Genomic DNA, 26011 nt, shown 5'->3' with positions numbered 1-26011 from the left:
TATACCATCTTCGAGACTTTTTATTTAGTAATGGTGATTTAGTAATGGAAATTGTAAACTTAAACGATAAAAGTACCGTGAAATTAACACTGTGTAATATCTGTATATATATAAAACCATTAACAATATTATTTTTACTTAATCTTGAACACTGCGTTAAATCTATATATAATCAATTATATCAAAATAATTATAGTGTAAGTGATAAATATAAACATTTTGTAAGTCTTTTACGACAAAATTTTTTTATTATTAAATCACCAATTATACAGTTTAAATACATTCTGTAAAGCGCAATTGTTTACATGATTCCGACAACGTAAAGAATGCGTAACATCCATTTTATTTAGAGGTTTTATGTCTTCGTAATGCACTTCAATATTTTCGACATTAGCTTCCTCGTCCAGAAGCAAGTCCAACAACCTTTCTCGTTTCTCACATCCTTTAACGTATATGACGGGTATTGTTTCATTCCTCATCAGCGCCGCTGTAATCAAGTTTTTAGCCATACTGTACGGAATCATTCCATCCTCCCATAATATTCCATGATGATGCGTAAGCAACCACGATGCCAAGCGCTTGTCAGCGATGCTAAGTTGATGCCACGGCATGGGATGTTGAAAAATGTAATGTGAGAGTTCAACGCCATTTTTGAGAGAAGCAAATTCCTTCACAACAAAGCTTCCCTTGACGATGAAGCCTTGCAGATCCACAAACATTGGTATAGACATGACTGTTATCGTTGAGAAGACTGTGGTCCACATCGATGCGTTATAGATTCTTATATCGTCTTAAATGTATTTTTCTGGAAAAAAGTGTTGCGGTGTCGTCATCGTCTTAGATAATTTTGCGCACAACGTTAATCAACGGATTGTACTAAACTACGCGATCGTGTATGATGAGACAGTACGCGGTGGTATTCGCGGGCACATTCTCCTTACAGTCAAATTCTATGCGCACATCTACAGTTGCGCTTTTGATCGATTTGTTTTGTCAAGAGCAATCAATAATCACGAACGGACCTTTTTGTCGAAAATTCGCAACAGATAAATTCGGCTCAAGATTATCATACCCATAATAGTCCTTACAGAAACGTGTATACATATCGTACAGAATTGACCATTTGTTTTTATCGAAATCCAGATTCATATCGTCGTACGGATAACATTCCGAGTTCAAATACAGTTTTACATTTGTCAGTTTGCAATCATTGAATCAACTCGCGTCCTCAAGCATGACGTTCTTCCGACCAGCCTGCAGAGCGAAGACGACGTAACGCGGCTTCTCGAGCTGAGTAGTGGTTTTGATAGCCCATGTATGTTTGGTTGTACGTTGCAATAATGGAAACTCATACAGATCCCACGAGCGAAAAGCCATGCTAAGATATCGCCCGCTTTCCAGAGCATGCAGCATCGATAGTTTATTTCTCTCATTCAACAGCACATGCGGCATTCACCATTGTACTTTAGATAATTCAATTTCCGGTTCTTGCGCTGGATCGCCGACAATTATTATCGTTGCGCGCGCGTATCAAGATCGACTCGTGACAAACGTTAATTACCACCCGTTTGTAATCTTCGCAAAATCCCAGTAGCATGTTAAGTGGTACACAAAAATTAAAATATCCATTCTTTTCGTTTATGCGATACTCGGATTAAATGCAAATACCGCTAAAGGGCCTCCTTATACATTTTCCATCTTTCATCCTGACCGCGTGGTAAATTGAGAACGCGGCTCATCTCCGCATCAAGTCGAGTCAATGGAGTTCCGGGAGTTCGTACGGAATTATTATTTTCACCGTCAATGTTCCCTGAACTTTGTGTCACGGTGTTCTCTATTGGTTCGGATGTCGCCCGCTGTTGTTGCTGGTGATGTCGTTGCATTCTCTCAAGATTTTCCGTAGAAATTAAAATTTTTTTGGCTCTTTCCATTCTCGTACGATTTTACCCACCAATAATTTGTGATAATAAAACAGACAATTTGGGCCCTATAATATAAGGCAAAAATCCGTCTAATTTTAACAATAGCTTTCTTTTAGACTTCCAGTTACCACGTTTTGCCGCGATGCGGCGTATAGTGTCGTTTTGTATTTGGTTCGTCGAATTTTTTCGTGACGTTCAAGCGGAACGTTACCGTTGAGAGTATTAAGAACGCATTCGCGGATACAGCGAATAAATTTTTCGTCCGCGGTACGAAGGAAGGCCGCCCGCTGATTTTTGTTTAGATGACAGACAGCCTCGAGAAGACAGGTGTTTCTTTTACCAATTGAACGTCTGGCGATTTTCGCCACGCTATTCGTTCTCGTGTTACGCTTCTCCTTCATCGCGTACGACTGAGTCACAGCAACAGTGTTACACGGTTTTTATACGCCGTTGAAAAACGATCTACGCGATACGTAGACGTAATGTCGCGCGTCGTTGGGAAAGATGCACGTCCGGAATCGGTATTCGTCAGAAGTTTCAAGTCGAGGATTGTTTCAAGTCAAACAGCAAATAAAAAATGTGGTTTTGACGTGGCGTCGTAGTATGCCTCTTCAACAAACTTCGAGTCGTCGGGATAAACTTGACGCGCTAAATTGGCGCACGATCGCGAGAATTTTTGAAAACCACGATATAGTTAACGTTAAGAGATATGTCGCGTTGTCCTCGTCCCTGATGGAAGAGATTTTGCGAGATGAGAATGACGCTGAGATTTTTGTGATGACTATCCTTGGTAAAAAGATCTACGATTGCATCACTCGACGACAATTCTCTCATAAGGTCATCGATTATCACCAGTTTCGGGATAAACGGATCGTTCGAGTAATCTTCCGGACGCGGTAATCCCTCGCGAAATTCGATAATATTTTTCTTTCTCGCTGTAGCGTTGGACAGAGCGTTCTTTTCTTTTACGCTTGCGTCGTATTGTAATTGTTGATAAGCCTCTTGCCACTTCGCGTAATAAAATAAAATTCGCTCGAAACGTACGTCGGACATGTGCGACAAATACCAGAGAAAAGTTTTCACAAAAATCGTTTTCCCACAACCGGTAGGTCCGCAAACGATCGACGTCCAAGGATGTTTCTACCGCACGTCCATTTCGCGTAATGACTAAGTCGATTTTTTCGCGTGACTTTAAAAACAAATATGTCAAGTAACGTTAATAATTCCCTCCGCAGAAATGCGTAAATTAAATGTAACGAGTGCGAGATAAGCTCGTCAGCACGAGAGCGGCGGCGGCGGTGGCGCGCTCGCGTCAGCGTACCCCCGCGTATACTAGCCGAGACGAAGGCACCCGCGGTCGGCGAGCTGATTCAGGCCGCGGGTGCGCCGCGCGCCGCCCGCGCGTACGTAAGCTTATCCGCGCGGAAGTGTTAGCTTTTACGCGCGTAGGCATAAATTATCACTATTTCCGAGTTGTAAAATCGAGCGTTTTTTAACATCCTTTCGCGTCAGAGGATGTGCTATACCTCCGCATCCTACCGGTGACTTAACGTTAAAAACGCGAACCCTAAAATGTTGCGCATTATCGATTCCCCCGGCACTCTGTGCCACCGAACTCACGAGCCCCCAAGTATCCTCGGAAGTTGCGTGCCGGACAAAACGATAATCCTGCTGGTCCATGCGTCAACCCCGGTGAATCAAATGACAACCCCACGTAGTCATGTGGTTCGCACGAGCGCAAAAATATATCGTTTAGAAGTCTTTTGATATTTTTCCAATCGTGTAAAAAAGACTAAGCTGAAACTAATCTACAAATCTTAACGCTGGGCAGTTTGTTACAGGAAATAAGATAAAATAAAAACGGACAAGTCAGTATCCCTTTGAATAAAATCAATTAGTAAAAATATGTAAGATTTGGATATTTTTTCTTATCGCGTAGAGACGGCTAAAGTAAAACAGGAACAATCATGTCTTGTCCAAATAATTTTTTTTTTCTTTTATGACACGTACAGTAAGACTAATCATACCTATACATTATGAAAAGGGGTGAAAGAAAAATAATGGGAGTTAACATTATTAATTCAAATGTTTATTTGTTACATTAATGCTATTACATAACTTACTTTCTAGGAATACATACGTGAATGACTATATGCTTATGGTTTTATATACATATTTTCTTATTTTTATTACAAATCAAAATTTTACAAAGTATTTCTACAAACAAAGGTCAAAATTACAAATAAAAATGTTAATTTGTCATATCGTCGGACTAAATCATAAACGGATTCGCGTTTTAAAATGATGAATAATGAACATCTAACGTGTAGCGAATTTAACGCGTATTACGTTTAATTTTTCAAGATTAAACAAAAATTTATATTCCGCGCTTCGACATAATTATATGAATGATTTCATCGAAGCGCAGTGAAGTTAACTCAAAAAATATTATTTCAAAATATGTATCGAGAAAAGTTATGGTGAAAAGCAATAGTAAAAGCCTCCGCGTACCATTACGTATTAGGTAAGCATAATATTTTGTAAATTAAAAATAGAAGTATTGAAAATTCAGTACATTAATTGTGTCTTATTATTTTTATACTATTATTTATATAGATTATTGTTTTTCTACTGTTTTTGTGTTTCGCTACTGCAAAAAAGTACAAAAAACGTTTAATAAATATTCATATTGGTGTTAGTTAGCCAACAGTCTCCCTGCATCCACGAAATTATTAATGTAATGAGAGAAGAAATTATAAAACAGTGGATTGTTTCTTTCCACTAACGGCGAATAATAACATTCATCCAGAACATATTTATATAAATTTATATAAATAGAAAAGGGTACCATTCAATAAATACTCAATTGGTAATAATAGTTTTATATTAAATTTGGTACATTAAACATGTGCACATTACATTTTTATATTATATATGTATTTATTACAGATATGTGACTGGCGTTTAAGAATTATGCACATCAATGCTTGTTATCCTGGAAGCACTCACGATACATCTATATGGAATAACTTAAATGCAAAAAACGCTATGGTTCATCTCTACAGGCACTATCCACACAAAATTTTCCATTTAGTAGGTAAGATGTTGGGAGAAACAAATGACGAGTAATGTAATGCATGGTTTAATGTTGAAACTTGCAGAAAATAATATATATGTTCTGTACATTACATATTGTATATATGGAGGAGTAAAAGCCTAAGTGGTGTGAGTCAATTGTTTAAAATATTAAATTGTGTGCATAGATGCAATTTATATATTGTATAGGTTGCATCACGAGTTAATATTTAAAAAAATTTAACTTAAACCATTGAGGCTTTTACTCCTCCATATATTAAGGAAATTTTTAGAAAATTATTAATATAAAATTCTAATACAATAAATCAAAAATACAAAAAAGTTAAAAATAAATTTACAAAATCATTAATTAAATTAAAGCGCACAAAAACAAATAATATCATAAATTTTTACATTAAAATGTTTTGGATTGCAGGTGATTCAGGGTATTCTCTCAGGCCTTGGATAATGACTCCTATAATAAGTGCTATTGAAGGTAGTCCAGAAGCTGAACATAATACCAAACAAATGAGATGTCGTGCATTAATAGAACAATGCAATGGAGTTCTGAAAATGCGGCTTAGATGTCTATTGAAGCATAGAGTACTCCATTACTCTCCACCAATAGCATCTAAGATTATATATACATGTGCTGTTTTACATAATGTGCTGATGTGCATTGTCCAAAATGTGCCACTGGATCTAAATGATGATAATGAAGATGTAGATTTTAGGATGTATAATAACGAAAATCGTATTGAAAACGAAAGAAACGTCCGTAGAATTGATCCAGATCTGGCAGCTGGTAGAAATAAACAGTGACTAATAATTGCAAATTACTTCTCGTAAATTATCAGTATTGTTGATTATTTAGTATAGTTTTTATCAATAGTGGATTTACATTAATTAGGAATATACCATATTTTAAGCCAAAAATTTTATTTATTTTTACAATGTATACAAATAAAACATAATAATATAAAAGAATTATCTAAAAAGTTTTTAAATATTATAACGTATTCTTCATAGCATGTAACATTCCTACTTTTAAACATTTATTAAAATGTAAAATAAAATTATTAATTCTTATAATAATCCTCTTTCTTTACACCTCTTTCATTACAAATTATATTACATCTTTTATTTAAAAAAAAAGATTAAAAAATAACATAAATGTTATAATAAAAACATTTTCTAAAAGTTTATAAATTTTTAAAATTAACTCAAATTAACTCTGTAGCAAAAGTACACGAAAAACAGCGTAGAAATTTAAAAGGTAACAAAGTTCAAATTCAAAATTCTATTTAATAAATTATTTAACGGTAAAAGTAATTGTTAAATTACAGTATGATCGAGTAAAAATTAGGTAAAGAGGATAACAAGAAAAAGTTTAAAGCCGAATTATACGACGTATGTAACACGACCGAGTCTATCTTCACTCTTTAATGTTATTTTCTAAACAAAAATTAAAGAAAAAATATTTTTTATATATTTTTAATATTATCCCAGGTAGCACATGTTCGTTTTATAAACGTTTTCTAAACGTATCCAATATTTTTTAACCGTTAAGCACTAATAAGAAACGTCTCAATAAAAACGTTTTTAAAATTATAGTTTAAGAAACGTATTTTTCACGTTTTTATAAACGTTTTCTAAATGTATCCAATGTTTTTTAACAGTCAAACATTAATAAGAAACGTCTCAACAGAAACGTTTTTAAAACCATAGTTTAAGAAACATATTTTTCACGTTTTTAGAGATGGAATAAAAATAATTTTTTAATTAAAAATTATATATATATATATATATATATATATATATAGAGAGAGAGAGAGAGAGAGAGAGAGAGAGAGAGAGAGAGAGAGAGAAAAGATAATAATATGGCTACCCAATTGTGCACGCGCGTGTATGCGTATAAAACATTTTTGAAATAAATATGTGCAACAAATTAATTCAATCTTATAGTTTCTTTGTCAACTACATTAGCTTTGTACTTGAAAAGGACCCGATATGTGGCCAAAACCTTGTACTTGACAATTTAATTTAAAATAAAATTTTTAGTTGGGTTAAATTTGCGAAGATTAAATCATTTTTGGATTATTTATCATTAGCAACTTGAAGTAAAAAACCGTTATTTTTTCTTATTATCATTATTATTACGAGTACACATAAGCATTTGTCAGAAAGTAATGAAAAAGAATAAAGGCATTTTAATTATTAACAATCAAATATTGTTACAAAAAATGTCTTTTTGAATTTTAATCACAAAAAATTCTTCCTGATGTTTCGCAAAAATGCGTGATATCCAAACAAAATTACCCTTTTAAAAAGAGAAAAAAGGCGTGTGTGTGCGTCTTTAAGAAAAAAACTATTATATTAGATAAATTGTCTTATTATTCTATTGTTTTATTGTTTTATTGTGTTTTCTACAAAAAGAATAATATAAAGTAAATACGCCAACTATGCGCCAACCTTAAAACGGAAAAAAGATAAACCAAGTACATAAAAGCATGCTTTCAAATATAAATTTTAAATAAATGCAATTAGCTAAGTATGATAAAAAAAACATTAAATAATTAAATGATTAAAATTAATCAACGGGATTATAGTTAACCAAAAACTGATAAATAGCAAAACAATACCCAAGCGACATTAATTGCATTCTTGTGTAAATATTTATTGATATCAATAACATAGAGTCTTGCAAATACAGAAAAAATGCAAACCGAACATGCTAAGTTTTTGGTTCACTTTAATCCCGTTGGTTGATTTTAATTATTTAATTATTTAATTTTTTTTTTTAATAGACTTTAATTGTATTGTTGAAAGTACGCGTTTATGTACTTGGTCTATCTTTTTCCGTTTCAAAGTTGGCGCATAGTGGGTGCATTTACTTCATATCAATCTTTTTGTAGAAAAAAACAATAAGACAATACAATAGAATAATAGAATAAGACAATTTACCTATAATAGTTTTTTTTCTTAGCACACACACACACACACACACACACACACACACACACACACACACACACACACACACACACACACACACACACACACACACACACACACACACACACACACACACACATACACACACACTTGGTATTTTTTTTTATCTTCTTTTAAACAAGATCCTTAATACAATAATTTATGCTGCTGCAATATCAAAAATATTATGATCCAATCAAGACTGTTGTACTTGCATTAATAGTTGCAAATATTATATTAAGTACATCTCTTGTTGGCAGTCCGCAATAAGATAATTTGTTGAATCATTAATTAATTTACTTTTTTCTCAGTTGAGGCAAAGAGCAAAAGAAGACAAAACAAGGCCTAATTTTACACATTTTTATCAAATAATCGATGTACACTAGCATCTACATGCCTATCAAAGTATTACTTTTAATTAATATTCAATTATTAATTAATTTTAATTTTATTATAAAATTCTAACGGTAAGAACAAACTTGGAATTCAACTTTTAAAAAATTTGATATTAAATACATCGACTTTAAAAAAAAAATCGATTATAAAATGAGCAACAAAAAATCATATTTGTAGCAAATGTCAGAAAAAACAATTATAAAGCAACAAAATTTGTTGTAGATATCTCATTATGTCATCTAAATAACCAAAATTTAAAATAAAAATCTATTTCCATTTAAAAATGGATATTACTACTAACATAAATCTTTATCGAAATTACAAGATAATGTAATGGATTTTGTACAAGCTAGCGATCAGGTATTTTTACATCACCTTGATTTTTTATATTTTTATAACGTAATTAAAATTTTGCATGTCTGTCCGTCTCTCTCTCTCTCTCTCTCTCTCTCTCTTTCTCTCTTTTATTCTCAAATTACTGATCATTAAAAACAAATTATTTTAAATTTTAGACTATTAGCAACAAATTTTAACAACATAAACCACGGATGAATCCATTGCAGCAAAATCAATGATACAAACTTGTAAGTCTTATCAATATTATATGAAATAGTTGTTCTTCACTACTAATCTATAATTTTTTAATCACAGATTTATATAAAAATAATTGACTTCTTTGATAACACAATTCTTTTTAACTCTGATAATTTTCTCCTAAAATCTATTTCTTTTTACAATGTTTTATTTTTTTTAAGAATAGCATTATTTATTTAATTTTTTAATATCTATGTATTTTATCTACATTCCTACATTCCTCTCAAGATTTTGGATTTTTTCAAGATTTTAGAAAAAAATTTTAAATGTTTATAAAATAAATTTTGTATTAATCTATTTTAGATATATAGAAGCTGATACTTAACAAAAACGAAATAAACATTAAAATTTAAAAAAAATTAATTTAACAATGGACACATAATTTTTTAAATTTTAATATTAAATAATTAAAAATAACTAATAAAGTTAAGAAAACGCAATAGAAAGATGCATATAATTCAATTAATCAATGACTATCGTAATTATAAAAATAAGGACAAAATGTACAAAATTAAATATGTAAACAACATTATACAAGATTTGGAAAACTATGGACCAGCTAGTTTAATACACATTGCTATTCTGAGTAACATACTTAAAAGACGCATTAATATATGGAATGCTAATGGTAATTTAAATAAGATCATCGGAAGAAAAAAATTGGGACCATCTATAGATATTGAATATCACGCAAACAATTCTGAACAAATTGGTAAGTTATTAATTAGATAACTACAAAAAGAAATTGATAAAGTTGTTCTGATTTATAAAATTTTATGATTGAATTAAAAAAGATTTTAATTTCAAACAGTTGTTTTAATCCAATTAAAATAAAATCGAAAAAATAATTTATCTTCCATCTCAAGACAAACATTTACCACAAGTCTTTTTTCACATTAATGATTATGTAAAAAATGACACTTTATCTGTACAAACTTGAGTAACTCGTCTTATCTTTTATTTATTTATAGTAATTAAAAAATCTCTAAATGTTAATTTATTTATAGTGATTTAGAAAATCTTTAAATATTCATAAACATTGTAGTGATATAGAAAATTTCTAAATATTCATAAACATATTTTTAAGCTGTTAAAAAATGTTTGGTTAATTTGGAAAAAGACAAAATTTATACTAATTTATTATCCAAAATTAGTCACCAATTAAGTCCCATACAGCACAGAATATTAGTAATTACGTTGTAGCAATGTTGCAAACAGGGAGAAAAATGAGAGCAATTACACTGGCGATGATTAAGAAAATCGTGCTAATTCGCAGCGCCATCACATCCATTTTTTGTACACGTAAAACTACGCATGATGTAAAGATATAATGGCCGCGTTCAGCAGACACAACTGTTGAGTGAGCGCTCAGTGATTCTTTAATATGATTGGTTAGATCTAAAGGTATTAACCAATCACATTAAAGAATCACTGAGCGCTCACTCAACAGTTGTATCTGTTGAACGCGGCCAATGTGAAACATTCCCGTGGAATCGTGGATGCGCACTCGTTCAAATTAATAGCGAACCAATCGGTAACTTGCCCTAAACCGTGTATGTATATGTTTTTTTGTGTATGTTTCTTTATGTAAGCGTATGTTTTGTTTGTCATATTATGTTTGAATTTAGCGCAAATTTTGGTGTTAATTTTTGAGAATTCTTAAGAATACCACTTTTAAGAATACGCGTGGATAGTGACGTGCAGCAAGAAATGCGAAAAATATATATGTAATTATCATACTTACATTGCACGTTACGATCTTTTTGTACTGCACAAATTACGGAATTTTTTCACTCTTCTAATAAACGTGTTGATGAATCGGCAGCCTCGTAAATAACGTCTCACGTCAAAGTAATCGGTAAAGAAAGCATAGTTGAGAATAAGGACATTACTCTTCATTAAATATTTTTAAGTCGACATTTTACACATAAAAGTCTTGAATAGATTTTAATTTCTATCTCAACTTTTCTAAATCCTTTTCTAGGTCACTGGACCCTAAGAGGTAGCAAAGATCCCGAAAACGTCACTGTTGATTTAAACAGCTGCCTTTTTTCGGTGATCGGTTCTCAAATCGGGCAAGATCCATTAAAACTTCGTAAGTGGACTGTGTTAAAACTAAAGGACAATTTTCACAATTTGGCCAAATGGTTAGACAAAATTCCGATGGGTAATGCAGGAATATTCCTTATGATTGGCGGTGTAAATGGACACGGACCTAAAAGATCGAGAAAAAGTCGCGAAGAAGAAGGGTACTCAAGAAGATACCCAGCACACAGTCAGGAAGAAGACGCTACACAGCTTCTGGAAGATTCAGAGAACATAGAAGGCGAAGGCAAAGGTGATGGTGAGGAAGATCCAATTGATCTAATAGGTCATTCTAGAGAGAAGCATGTTGTAGGAGGAAGAAATGGAGGTGTCGCAACTTATACTAGGATAAATAAATGTGTGCCAACATATGCTTTTCTGAAAAAAGAAGACCAAGACTATGCCCTTCATAGGGCATTGCTATCAAAATCGGGTCAAAAAGCACTACATGAACTTGACAATTTCATTACAACAGATGCAGAAATACCTGTTTCAGAATTAAAAGAACAAAATGTCCCATTTCCTAAAGGAAGCTATTGGCATGCGGGAAACGTAGTACGTAATTCAGTAGAAATCGATAGTGTCTTATTAAAATTAAGACATCATATAAATAAACGAAAAGAAGAAAATGCAGAACCTCATATAGTTTTTATTTACCCATATTTTAAATTGAGCAAACCAATAAAATGTTCAGAAGAATATCTTCATTATCGTAATTATATACACAGTCTAACTCGTCAAAAAACTGTCCTTTCATCTACATTTCAAAAACTTAAAGACATTCTCACAGAAGATGGATACTCAAAAAGATACCCATCATCCAACACGATTGATAACGCTAGACAGATTCTGGAAAATTCAGAGGGCAAACACTGCGTAGATGATCCTAAGAAGCGGCAAATCTTAGATTTTAGAAAAGGCCATGCTAGAAGCAGGCATGTCGTAGAAAGAAGCAATGGTGTCGATGGTGTTAAAGCTTATACTAGGAAAAATATATGTGAAGAAAAAACTGCTTTTCAAACAGAAAAACATCAAAACTATGTCCTTCATAGAGCATTGCTATCAGCAGATGGTCAAGTGGCACTAGTTCTTCTTAACAAAAGATTCTATTCAGAAATCGATGTACCAGCTTCAAAATTATCTGAAAGAGGTATCCCATTTCCTAAAGGAAGCTTATGGCATAATGGAAAAAGACTACGCAATGAAATAGAAATCACAATGGTCCATATATGTTTAGGACATCATATGGGTAGAGATAAGGAAAATAGTGCAGAGCCTTTTGTACTAAGTATGTTCCCAATATTGAAACCTAAAACAAAAAAAGGTTCAAGTGACACAGGTGAAAAACAAAAAGAATCAAAAAGAGCTCAAGCTGCTCCTAAAACTGCCTCTGCAACTACATCTAAACCTGCTTCCAAAACTCCTCTTAAAACTGTTTCTAAAACTGCTCGTAAAACTACGTCTCCAACTACATCTAAACCTGCTTCTACAACTTCTCCTAAAACTGCTCTTAAAACGGCTACTGGAACGATTCGTAAAACTAGCAATGTAACTACTGCTAAAACTGTTCATAAAATTACTCCTACAACTTCTCGTAAACCTACTTCCAAAATTACTCGTAAAACTGCTCTTTAAATTACTCCAAAAACTATTTTTTAAACTGCTCTTAAAACATTAGAAATAAGGAGAAGTTCTAACTGTGGAACTTCGAATGGGGAACGGGTTGCAAGGGAGGTACTTGTAAGTGCGGGGGCATGATATCACGCGGCAACTGTCAAAATACACATACATATAAAAATATATACGTAATAAATAAAAAATATAAGGTATTTAAATAAATATAAAATTACATTGGCATTTTTTTTACAAGCTTGATGTGTCATAGTCAAACAGGTACTAACGATAAAAAACAGACCGCATAATGTTGTACAATAATACTTGATTTATCAATAAAAAATCATTATAAAAAAATAATATGGGTCAGAAGTAAGATGAGAAGACACATATGAAAAGCATTTTTACTCCCGACTGCTGCCAATCGAAGGTTGGCAAAAAGAGAGGGAGTATGCGTTTCACTTTTCTAATCTTTGTTACCTTAGTTCTCAGTTATTACATCATGGATTGAAATAAACTTTTGCACGTTAGTTTCTTATTATTATTCTTACAATCTTATTTCTAGCCTTACCTCTATAACCACCGCCACAACACAAATGAACGCACAAAAAGACGTCGAGTATAAATCGTTTAATAATGAATATAATATATTGATTATAAAGCTGATTAATTATAAAATATAAAAAAATAAAATGTATTAATAAAACAAGCAATAAAATTGGGAACAACTGAGTGAGAGAAAAGATCACATCATTTTGTCACCAAGAGAATAATAAAGGAAACTAATTACAAAATTATTTATAAATTTTTATAACGGCTTTTTCAGTCTTACAAATCTTTTTGCATTATCTCTGTTTCTCGTCCGTACGCGATGTCTCCGACTGCACATCCATACTGCAGTCTTATCATTCTGGCTCTTTCTCCTTTCCATCCGTTGCATTCAATCTTTTTGACTTATGTGTAAAATAATAATAATCTTGCTTATATAATTTAATCTTTTTTAAAAAATTAAATATTTAAATTTTTGTAAATGTAATATTTTTATTATAATATTTTACATTACAGTCATCTAAAAAGCACAATGTAATAGTTTTAATAAAACAACGGTTAAAAATTTTAATTCTTAAAAATAATATTATATCAAAATATTATAATAAATAAACATTATTAGTACATTAATTATATCAACCAAAGTATGTTTAAACATATCATTGAATTGTGGATCGCCTTACTGCAGTTACAAAGCAGAAACCTTTTAGCGCGCAGTTTAAAATAAAGCTAAAAAATTTAATTTAACAGAAAAATTATATTCATCGTTAAGACCCCATGCAGACCGATAGGCGATCCACAATTCATTATATAATAAATAATAAATAAAATTATATTTTTTTAAGAAAAATTAAAACTATACATAAAATTCTTTATGCAAACCAGTTATGTCTATCAGACTGTTGTGCCCCGTGGGTTTCAAAACCCAGTATTGGTGATTGATGCTGTAATTCCTCAGAATCAGGTTCCGTGAGAGATAAAGCCGATAGTGATTTTAATACGATATATATTCTTTTAACTGTGTTACACTAATTCGTTATTTAATAAAACAAAGACGTAATGTCAAGCGACATACGTTCGTCGCTGTATGATATACAAGTAAGTCCGCTCGTTATCTTTACATCGGTGTTTACCTATATAGCACTGAAGTTTGCAGCAACATTGCTGCAACATTGCAACATATTTGTACTTTAATTCTGGAAAAGAATTTCCAAATCTATAATAGAAATATATACGAAATCTCATTAATGATGTGCATGAATGACTCTACATTATTGACCCCGATCAAGTTTGAGAAGCAGTCCAGCATCCCCTTAAGTGCCGAGATATCTCGCGCATCTACTATACTATTAATTAATTTCCTTGCTCTTACATTCATATCTAAATCTTGTCCTTTTCCTAGATTATTCTCCACTAGCTTAACAAATTCATCCGCATATTATCTACTGATTTATATCTACTATAATCTCTGCCACTGAATTCTTTATATTTATTTACAATCTTGTTCGTATTTCTCACAACTGTCTCCACGCATAATCCGTTATCTTATAACGAATTCGGTTGGTGTGCAGTCTAGGGATATTTGATTCTGAATCGATTTTTTAAGAATCGATTTTTTTTAACAAAATAATCAATTTTTAACTTTAATTTGTTTTTTATTTTTCTCTACGACCATTTTTCTCCAAGTTATAGCCTTTTAAAAATCTTAATTGAAAACCTAAAAATTTGGAATTTTTTAAATATCCCTTAATTTCTGTGATTAGTGTTGGTATTGTAGACGTAAGGAACGTACTCAGCTCCAGTTGGAACAACTCCGCTCAGCATTCTCTCTCTCTCTCTCTTTCTCTCATCCGTGGCTACCTAACTTGTGTGCGCCGATGCACACGTGTTTATCTCTGCGTATGTAAATGCGGATGCTAAGTATATGTGTGCATCTTTTGTGGGAGTACACGGCCGAGTGCCAAGTTCAGGGCCGAGAGCGGAAAAAATCTATTAAGCCGTTTATCTTTGCAACACGCCTGGCCCCGCGGCCGTAATGGTATATCGGGCTTCTAACAAAACCACGCCGAGCGCTCTTCGTTATGCAAAATACGCGCCGCGATGCAATTTTAATATGCCCCCCAACGGGGGAGGCTTACACACGTACGTAGAAAGTGACTGCCACCACGAGGGTAGTGCGAGATATACGTCAGGCAAATACGGTAACTGCTATCGGTGGGACTCTCTTCACGCGCTCTTTAATCCGAAGTAAAATACTACCGAATGCAAATTGAGTTTCGCGTCAGAATGAGAATATCGCAATTTATTACGCAGTTGGAGCTTCCCTCCACCTAGGCCGCTCTCTCGTGCAAGGCGCTCGCGCTGAGCAAACATTTATAACGCACGTCGGGAAAACGCAAAATACGAGACGCGCGGCGCGTCTTTTACGTCCTCGAACAGCTGACGGCGTTTTGACGTATCGCGATTAATCAGGATCGACGTGCGCCCGGCGGAGCGCGGTATTAAATCGCGCCGTAAAACGAGCGGCCGGCCGGTACTCGCGATTACGAGAGCCCACCGTCGACCGTTGTTGGTGCATCATCCCCCGGCGCATTTCCTCCTTTTTCAAGGAGGTGGTCGTCTCCCAGTGGCTTCTTGCGTTCTTGCCGTAAGACCGCGCGTAAAGAACAGCCACAAAACTCGACGCAGATAATACATACTCGCCGTACAAGGTCTTGCTCGGACCTATAACTACGAGCGCCATAAAGATCTCTCTCGCGAACGCAGGGAAGGAGAGATGCACCTTTGCGCGGCCGGCGATCGCGGATCGACGCGTATCGTCGTCGCCGTCGTTAGACAGATTCTGCTCGGATCGGAAAAAGAGATGTCGAAGTCACGGCGCAAAAAGAGCAATAAATCAAAATACAAGCCTGGAGAAACCTAGGATTCATTTTAAACGACAAAAATCGCGCGTGCCCCGTTCGTCCCATTAAAATTAATAACTTGCCGGGGGAAAAAATTCAGCTAAGGTAATCCTCTCGACAGGAAACAATTAGGATATCCGATAATGAGACAGCGGCGTTACGCCACGCGTCTCGCCTAAAGGCAGGACAAACAATTCGTGGCGTCCAGCCGATCGCGAAGCGATATCCGATGAAAACCAGCTGGCGCAATAATGGTTAATTAGAAAGGAAGGAAAACGCGATGTCATCCCTCCGCGTGTGCGCCCGCGCGCGCGTCTCTCTCTTTCTCTTAAGGCGAGAGAGACATTTGCATTCGGCATGTGCAGTTGGAAAGATAACTGCGGCGACACGCGGAGGCGTCCAACACCTGTTAACGAGCGCAGCCTCGCCTTTGGACGACGCTGCAGTGAACGTCGATACAGTTATTGCGACTGAAAGATCGACATCCTTTAAGGTCACCTACTCCTATAAGCGGTTATCGGCGATCGGCGGCGGAACTTCTGCATGCAACCGGGACAACCGTAGATTCGCGACGCCCTCGAATGGGACGATCCAACGTAAACTTGGCTCGTGAAACGCGCCAACTTATGGGGAACCCAGTTAGTAACTTATCCTCTACGGCCGGTCTCCCGCGCATTATTACGCCGGTCATCGAGTCACGCGGATAAAATCCAACCGCAGTACGCGGTACGCAATATGCACGCGCAAACGGTTACTTAACGAAGTTTCGTAATTTCTGCAATATCAACAAGACCGCCGACCGGTTTCGCGATTATTAAAATACGACCGATCGTCGAATTCCTCGATACGCGGGAGAAGCGCTTGTAACACGTAGACTCCCTCTCCTTCTCTTTCTCCGAAGACCCGGAATGACCACTGAAAACTAGCATTTTCTCGCGAGGCAACGATCTGAGATAAATTCTCTCTCTTTCCTTCTTATTCTCTTTCTCCCCTTGCGACTCGAATTTTTACGCAATTCGCATCGGGTCGATCGAGGCACGAGGGGATTAATTAAAAACAGACGGAGTACGAAGGTACGGAAAGGTCTGCCCGGCCCTACAGAACCGGTCTAAATGCAAGATGACGTGAGCATTATCGATTTGTCATCGGTCGATAAAAATTGACAACACCCGTGCTACCCATCCCGCTTTCCTCCTTTCTCTTTTTTCCTGTCGATGTGCAACCCCTCATTAAACACCGGATCCACCGGCGGAACACGTATAGCGTCGCGGTGCAATATCGCAGGCTCAATTATTAATGAACTGTTATCGCCGAAAAGCGGCTCGTTAGTTTGTACATATATATAAATCAATACAAAACGCGATTCGCATGATTCATCGTTGGCGGACGGAGACTTATCGCGAGAACGTGTGTAGCCGTTTCGTCACCTTTATTCGTCGTTATTTTCACCCCTTCCGAACCCCGCGCGCCGTTGTCGATTTTACTTTATTGCATTTCGAGCACCAATTTCAGCACCGAGTAACACGCGATTGTAATCAGCCGGCGTGCAAGCTTACGTCGTCAAAACGCGACTATACAGGGGATTCTGTCGAGCCTCCAAAATGATTTACGATCGAACGAATAAGAGTTATAAAGAAGAAAATTCTGTAGAAAAACTTATTTCGCAGTCAGAGCGGTTCGCGCCGCGAATCGATCATCGAAAGGGACGTTCTCGCGAGAAGGAGCGTCGTGCACGCACAGCGGCTCTTAATTATATACTCACGTTGAAATACGCACGCACGGTGGCCGCGGCGCTTCATTAGGCGTACACGTTTAATCACCGCGATTCGGCGGTGATTCCGTTAATTACCGCAATCCTCTCCCCTCCCCCTCCCGATGTGCAACGCGCGTCGTGTATACGCCACTCTTATTCAACACAGACGCACGTATGCAAATCGCCGTATCGCCCGCCAACCCGAGTACAGTTACGTACCGTGGGTACGACGGGCGATCTATGACGGGCCCTTATACGCGCAAGGTTAATCCGGCAGAGGATGATCGCTGACCCGCGATCACCCGGGATCTGGGAAGTGCGCGCGCGAGAATCGCGATTTAATTTGCTAACGCATCGACATCGCGTCTTGCGTTCATCCTCGCCCCCGACCGGTGCGATACGAGGTGAAAAAAATTATGCCCCCGGGTGTACCCTTGCACCTCGTGCGACGTCGACGGAAAAGGGAAAAGCGCTAATTATCATCGATAGAAGTAAAGTTACGCTCGCCGGTTGGGCGCGCGTCGATCTTTGCGCAATAATGGACGCGCAACAATGTCCATTAGAAGGTTAATTAATTAATTCAGCATTAATTAACTTGTTCGTGATGGCACGCGTAATTAACCCTTTCAGAAATTACAGCCGAGGATGGAAAAAATTTCGTATCGACCGCCCCTTGAACGGAAGAGCTGATACGGAAGGAGGAGGAGGAGGAACGTTAGAAAATCGCTGAATAAATATCGCTACAGCCGAGAGTCTATAACAGTACTATTGTCCGAAAAGAAGAAAAGAAGCCGCGCGCTGATACGGGCAAAGTTCGTGCCACGAAACGGTGCCGTATGGCGCTGCATCGTGGGATCTCCGGAGGGTTAATCAGGAACCGGGGAAGAGAGGGGAGGGGGATTGATAGGCGCGCGAAGCCGCAAAGCGCCGGGATAAATCGACGCGGAGGTATTTATCCGTAATTAAGTCGGTCGCAATTAAAGGCGATCATCGATCAAGAATTATTATTTGCTGTATTTCAGGCGGATATACGCGAAACCCTCCTCGCCGGCCGGGGCGTATTAATGAGCGTGGAGTGCGTTCGACGGGCGCCGCGCGGAGAATGCGCCAGGAACGCGCGCGGTCGGATGACGCGCGAGGTCGAGGAGGGCCACGGCGAGACGATGACGAGACGAGCGAGGGAGCGGGACGAAACGAGCGAACCGGGAGGAGGAGGAGAGATCATAAATCTGTGTAATTGACAGGTCCCGCTGAAGATGTTCGTGCGGGCATAGATGCCCGTGCAGATAGCCGGCTAATAATGCTCTGGCCCCGCTCGCTAATAATCTCTAACGCGCGCGTATAATGGGCGCGCATCGGGAAAACGCCAGCTTTTCCCACATTGCGAAGCAAAGCGGCGGCGGTGAAAAAAAAAAAAGAAGAAGTTGACGCCCGCGCGCGCAACGAGACTTGCATTTAATCGGCGGGTGGGTCACGCCCGTAATTAACACCTTCGGGGGAGGGGGGGGAGCAGAAAAGCCGAGGGGCGAAAAGGGCAGGCATGCGGAGGGATTTTCGCCGTCGCCTGCGCATTGCCGACCAATTCGTTCGACTCGCAACGGCTAAAAATTACCACCGTCGCGAATATTATTTCCCGCGCCGGACGCGCAATCGTACGCACCTGGCACGTACTGTACATACATATACGTATGTACACGCAAGCGAGAAACATCCGTCGAAGGCGTTTGCAAATGACCGCGGGGCCGGCGGTAATTTAATTTGAAATCAAAGATCTATCTTTTTCTCTTTCTCTCTCTCTCTCTCTCTCTCTCTCTCTCTCTCTCTCTCTCTCTCTCTCTTCCTCTCCTTCCCTTCCGACATCACAGAAGGGAAGTCGAATCCCCGTGCCAGACCACCGTGCGCGCAACGGAAATAAAGAATCTACATGAAATTATGCACCTGTCTATTAGCCGGTCGCTTTTACTCGGGGCTGAAGATGCGCGCATAACTTTCCGCGAGTCCCGCGCCGTAACCTTCCTTTGTATCCTTCGCTCGGTCGCGCGAGAACGCAATAATTTAATTCAAGCGTCGCGGTGCATAAACTCGGTCTAACGAACAGGAGACTGCGGGAGGCCCCGTGCGGCGATCTGCACAGCGACGACCCCCTTCCTCTTCTTTCGCGCGCGTGTGTCCTGAACGAGCACCGGGGACATATATTCACGATGCGTGTACGCATCCGCGAAAGTGTGCAGCGCCTGCGAGAGAGTCCACCTTGACTAATCGCCGACGGAGATCGAGTGGACGACGCGGCCGGTCGCGGATCGGAGCTGCACCGGGGCGAAAAAGCACGCGCGATGTAATGCTGATGAAGGCTTACTTACGTCGTAAATCCGCGGTTCTCTCCCGGCACGACGATTAAAAGCTTCTTTTTTTTTTTTACCGGCGATTAATCTCGCTCGTGCGTACTAAATCCGTGCAGTTCCCCGCGCTCGACGACGAGGTCCTGCATTAATCTTAATTTGGAATGTCTCGTACAGATACGAAGAAAATTCTACAGCGAATATTATCACGTAACACCGCGCACGATTATTAACATCCGCGTTACTATTACTAACGTCTCCATGATGTGCCTGCGTACGGTAGCGTGAAATTGTGCGGCGGGAAAGGATTTCCAGTATTAAGTCGCGAGTCAAGTTAGCCGTCCGCTCTGATCGACGATTAGGAAGGCTAACGCTTTATTACTTTAGCCTCTCCGTCGGAACTGTATAATTCGGCCCTAAAACGTGGCCCTGTTTCGAAGGATTTTATTGGCAATCAGGAGCGAGACGGGAATACGGACCGTCTCAAATCGCTAGGGACGTGCCACGGTCATTAAGGTCGTCCACACGTGCGCCATTAACGTGCCGTCACCCCTCCTCCCTCACCAGGATAATTCGCCTCGTGTAACAAGAGGCGGATAAAAGGGACGAATATCTCGCGGATAACGGCAGCAACGCACCCCTCGTAATTGTCTACCATCATCGTAATGCGACATACATACGCCCGCCTCCGGCGCAAAATTAACCGATATCAAGCGATTGGAAGCTCATCTGATGGGTGCACAAAAAATTTACTCCATCTCATCGATTACATAGCCCTGATCCCGTGGAACCGACATAATGGTATTAATATTATAATATCGCGCCTCGATGATTTCTTCCTTTTGTCAGACAAAAATGTCACCGCCCAGATAATGACAGCAATTTAATGTGCGAGCGAAGTTACCGCGGTATCTATTCACATCTAAAATTATAACAACTAAATAAGCCATAAAAAAGAGAGGATTAAATATAATGCTAAAGAATTTTACAAGCATCCTCTCTAGTAGCTGCATCGTCTTATCGACATAAAAAAACATTTTTATATTATTAATAATATCAGATTATTTTACATGTTGTAAAACTGTTTTGTCTCTTTCTTATTTTTCTCATAAAATAATTTTAAATTATAAAATCAGGATATAACTAAAACACTTGTCAATAAGACAGACTATAAGATAAAAACAATATAAATTAGAATAAAAAACAACACTTTGTAGATCTATTTGCAAAATCAATAACTTAATCTAATCTTTATCTAAGAATCCTCATACAGATTAACTTGTAAATATTTTGTACAGATATTTAATTATAAATAATTTATAAAAAAATATGAAAAATATAACATGCAAAAGTAATACGTTGGTATTGCACTGTTAAACTCATAGTGTAAAATTTTACTCAATTGAGTCATTTTTGCTAAGGCAACATATTTCATAGGTCGCCACTGCTCCTACCCAATAAGAAGGTTAAATTTAACAAATCAACAAAGGTTAAATTTAAAACAATTAACGACATATTGAGTAGGAGCAATGATGACTCAATGGAAATGAACCGTGTGGCCTTCTTGTATTTATCTACTATATTTCAGTGACCTCAATACTTTATATGCTTTCTTTTTCAGTTTTCATCATATTCGATCATATATATAAGAAAATTTACTGTTGCATTCTTACACTTACGCGTAAAAGTAACACGTGCCGCTTTATAGGATTAATATCGTTCTCAAACCAAAAACGTGACACTGGCCAAATATTTATAGTGTTTATCTTTATTCGACAGCGCGGTCGTTTATCATTCCGCATTCACGCGGCGTAAAGGGGTAACCGAAAACGCGATCGGTTCGCGCCGTTCTAATTAAAGGATCATTAATCATTTGGAACGTTAGTCGCAACGGAGCGTGTTATAGATTCTTGACGAGTACGTGATTAGGCGCGACCCCCATGACCATTCATGAATTAGACGTTGACCGTATACGTGCGCGTTATGATAACCGTTATTATAGGCGCCATTAACGGTTTAACCGGGATATCGAGGACATCTTATGATTTACTAACGAGACGTTTTGCTGATCAACTAAATCGTTTTTTAATTTATACTAACCCTCATTGGTGTCTATTCTAATAAAAAGTGCTCAAAACATCATCAATGGAAGGAGACTAGCGAGAGTGCTAATTTGCATGAAGCGTGATATTACATCTTAAGAACTAATTAGCTAAATTGCTATTGTACGTATAAACCCTAAAACGTGTTACGCTCAGCGGTAAATTAACATGTATAATTAATTGTGAATTTGATTTCTCTATTTAGTTACACGTATAACAATTGTGCTATTGCACAATTCTCCAATCGTGGGGTTAGCGATGAGAATGCTAGCCATCGGAACGAAGGATTTCGAGTTCGAATCCAGCCGACGTCGATTTTTCCACCGCCTAATTCAAAAGGGAAGGCAGCCCATACCCAGAGGACCAAGACACACACACACACACACACACAAGGATCAATCCGTCGTGGCTTCCACACATACAGAAGGCAGAATCTTCTCTAGCGTCAACGCGACAATGCGGAAATAGGCACACATGCCAAATACGTCAAGAGATTGTATCTCTGAATTCTCGAGAATAGCCATCAAGCTCTCTCTGGCTCTCAAAAAGAGCTCTCAAAAAGAGTAATCTACTATAAAATTTATATAATAATTACTTTTTGCTTACAAAGAAACCACCGAGCCATTACGGGACTAAATAAGAAAAAAACTTCGGAATTTTCATTTAATTTACAAGGCCCATTACGAAGACGTTTGCGACACGAATATTGTGCGTGCCGATTCGGCGCTGCTATAACGCGTACTGTAATGAGATAAATCGTAAACGCCTCTGTTACGTGAAATCGCAGCTAATGCGCCGCAAAATCCATCTGCCATTAAAACGGTACAATATTAAATGACGCTCCGAAACAAATTGAGTAAAGAGCAATCTGACGCTCGCGCTCGCAGCTGGAATCGTAGCAGCAGTAACGTTTTGTCTTCTTTATTGCGCGGAGATCCGCTTAAGCGTGCATTATACCTGACCAATTGAATAACACGTACGCGAGAAACGCGGTTGCATAATTCATGCCGATATACATATATATATATATATATATATATATATATTTCGCTATTTGGATGTATTTCGTTTCTTCGAGATAAGAGTCACCTTATCGCGCTGCTCTCGACTAGGTGATGCTGCTGTTATCCGCCACGTACAATGTGTCGGGGACTCGCGAGAGCACTTACAAACTACAAGCAACGCTGACTATGGCGTATAGGCCGTATAGCGTTCTTATCTAGTGTGCGCGGCAAAAATCTTATCCTGTTCGCGCTCGGAAAATCGGTGCTATCGCCGGCGAATATGCAAACGGCAATCGCCGAGCGCCGATGCATCTAATGCTCGTAATCGCGACCTGCACCGCGAGACAAAACGATCAGGAAAAGGAGCCTATCGGAGGCACCAATCGCGCGGCCGCGGCGTCGTTATGTGGAACGATTGCGATACTGCGGTACAGTTACCTTGACACGAGGAGAGCACATCCTTGCGGCGCGCGTGAAACGAGGATGAAAACAGGGCAAATTACGCGGTCGATAAATATTTATAGGCTAAAGCAATTCGCGCAGAAAACACCAATTAATGCGATGTCATATACACTGCAAAACATATGTTACATATTAATAATAACTCTTACAGCGAGTAATTTTTAATCCTAATATTAAAGGTGTTTACACGTCTATTAATCTGTGAATTAAACTAGTGCTCTGTTTCTATCCTCGGACCGCCTCGGACCGATTCTTCACTCACACATATATACGAAATTTTCTCTGAGGCTTTTTTCTTACACCAAAGCTTCTAGCTCATTTCTGCAAGCATTTTATTATTCTTTCATGTAATAAGATTAGTGCGTACTAGTTATTTGTACGTACAGAGTCTTTAAAACTGATGTGTTACAGATGAAAGATACGAGGTGACTGCACAAAAATATAATTTTCTAACTTTTTTTGTTTTTTACATAATATTATAGGTAGGCACTATTTGTTATTGTCTATGCTTTAATTCTGGAAAAGGATTTTTAATTCTATGAAATCAGTAAAAAAATAGGCCTAATTAAAAATAATAACATTCAATCGGTAAAACAGACGACTCCAGCATCCCCTCAGTGTAGTGAACAAATTTTCATAATATTTTGTAACATTTAAAAAATTTATCACATTTTATATCTACACAGAGAGAAAAATAGATTTCTTTAGATTTAATAATCAATTTTGTTCGATCATTCCAAAGCATATACTTCTTTGGTTTTCATAAATTTTATACACATTTTTTTAGAAACTAGAACACAACAATGCGCGCGCTTCGCGCGCGCCACTTAGCATTTTTATATTGAACATTGCATTTTTTTTCTTCTGTAATATTACTCTCACACACTTTATCATATTTAATGCCCTTCTCTATCTCACGCTCCTTCTCCCCCTCTCTAAATTACTAATTATATTATTAATGATATTAATTATATTATTTTCATATTGTTCAATATTACTCTTACATTTTACATTCTTATTTAATCCTCGTCTTTATCTCTCACGCTCTCCCACTCTCCACCCTCCGCCCCTCTCTCTCTCTCTAAACACAAATTAGTAATTATATTATATTTTCATGTTTCTTAATATCACTCTTACATACTTTCACTCCATACTTAATCCTCTTTAAATAAATTAAAAATTATAATATATTATATGTAATGTTACCTGTTAATTTTCAATCAATTTTCAAAACTTTCACTTTCTGGCGAACTCTTTAGAAAATTATTGTACGCGTCCGGAACTATATGAAAACTGCGTTAAAATAAATAAATCTGTCGATATTCAATAAGCACTTCACGTCCAGCTTTCAAGTTTTTCGGGTAAAATAATTGTTTAAAAAATGTTTTAATTAATTATATTACCGGAACTTCTTAGAAACTTATTGTACGCGTCCGAAACTATATGAGAATTGCGTTGAAATAAATAGAACTGTCGATATTTAAATAACATCTCACCTTTAGCCCCCAAAATTCAAGTTTATCGAGCAAAATAATATTTTAAAAAATGTTTTAATTAATTATATCACCGTAACTCTTTAGAAAATTACTGTTCGCGTCCAGAACTATATGAAAACTGCGTTAAAATAAATTAATCTGTCGATATTTGATTAACACTTCACGTCTAGCCTTCAAAATTCAAGTTTTCCGGGCAAAATAATTGTTTAAAAAATGTTTTAATTAATTATATCACCTGAACTTTATAGAAACATATTGTACGCGTCCCGAACTATATGAGAATTGCGTTCAAATAAATCAGTGCTCGGAATTAGTTGCATTTCGCCTCGATTCCTGAGGCACCGCCTGCTATGCTATAAAAAATTCTCTTGCGCTGTGAATAATTTTTTTATTTTTACAGACAATTAAAGTTATTAATATTATTTTTCCTCCTGGGTGATGTGGAAAGCTATTGACAAAATTGCAATTATTACATTGTGTTATATTATGTTCATTATATGTATATACAAATATGTTTATAAACGTAGAAATAATATTAATAACTTTAATTGTCTGTAAAAATAAAAAAATTATTCACAGCGCAAGAACATTTTTTAATCACGCGAATGGACCAGGCATATCTATCGTAGAACGCTCCTGAGACACAAGGCCACGCGCGCGATCGGCGGCTCGGCCGTCGAGCCTACAGCGGTAGTGGGGGCATAGCAGGCGGTGCCTCAGGAA

At 37.2% G+C, this 26011-nt stretch overlaps 2 protein-coding genes and 1 long non-coding RNA gene across 4 annotated transcripts in view; 2 read left to right on the top strand and 1 right to left on the bottom strand.

Annotated features, from left to right (window-relative positions):
• Positions 1 to 26011, bottom strand: part of LOC118646403 — a 133366-nt gene that overhangs the window by 13647 nt on the left and 93708 nt on the right. The gene's annotated exons all lie outside the window — the stretch shown is intronic.
• On the top strand, positions 8149 to 9331 carry LOC118646407. The gene is made up of 3 exons (XR_004963952.1): positions 8149 to 8747; positions 8900 to 8971; positions 9285 to 9331. It is a non-coding gene; the product is annotated as an uncharacterized LOC118646407 (long non-coding RNA).
• Positions 9378 to 13474, top strand: LOC118646404. The gene is made up of 2 exons (XM_036289190.1): positions 9378 to 9693; positions 10966 to 13474. The coding sequence occupies exons 1-2, from the start codon at positions 9429 to 9431 to the stop codon at positions 12699 to 12701; spliced, it is 2001 nt and encodes a 666-aa protein (XP_036145083.1). The 5' UTR covers positions 9378 to 9428; the 3' UTR covers positions 12702 to 13474.

The sequence above is a fragment of the Monomorium pharaonis genome, chromosome 6 (genome assembly GCF_013373865.1).
Source record: "Monomorium pharaonis isolate MP-MQ-018 chromosome 6, ASM1337386v2, whole genome shotgun sequence".
NCBI classification, from domain to species: domain Eukaryota; kingdom Metazoa; phylum Arthropoda; class Insecta; order Hymenoptera; family Formicidae; genus Monomorium; species Monomorium pharaonis.
This window is presented reverse-complemented; position numbering and strand designations above follow the sequence as displayed.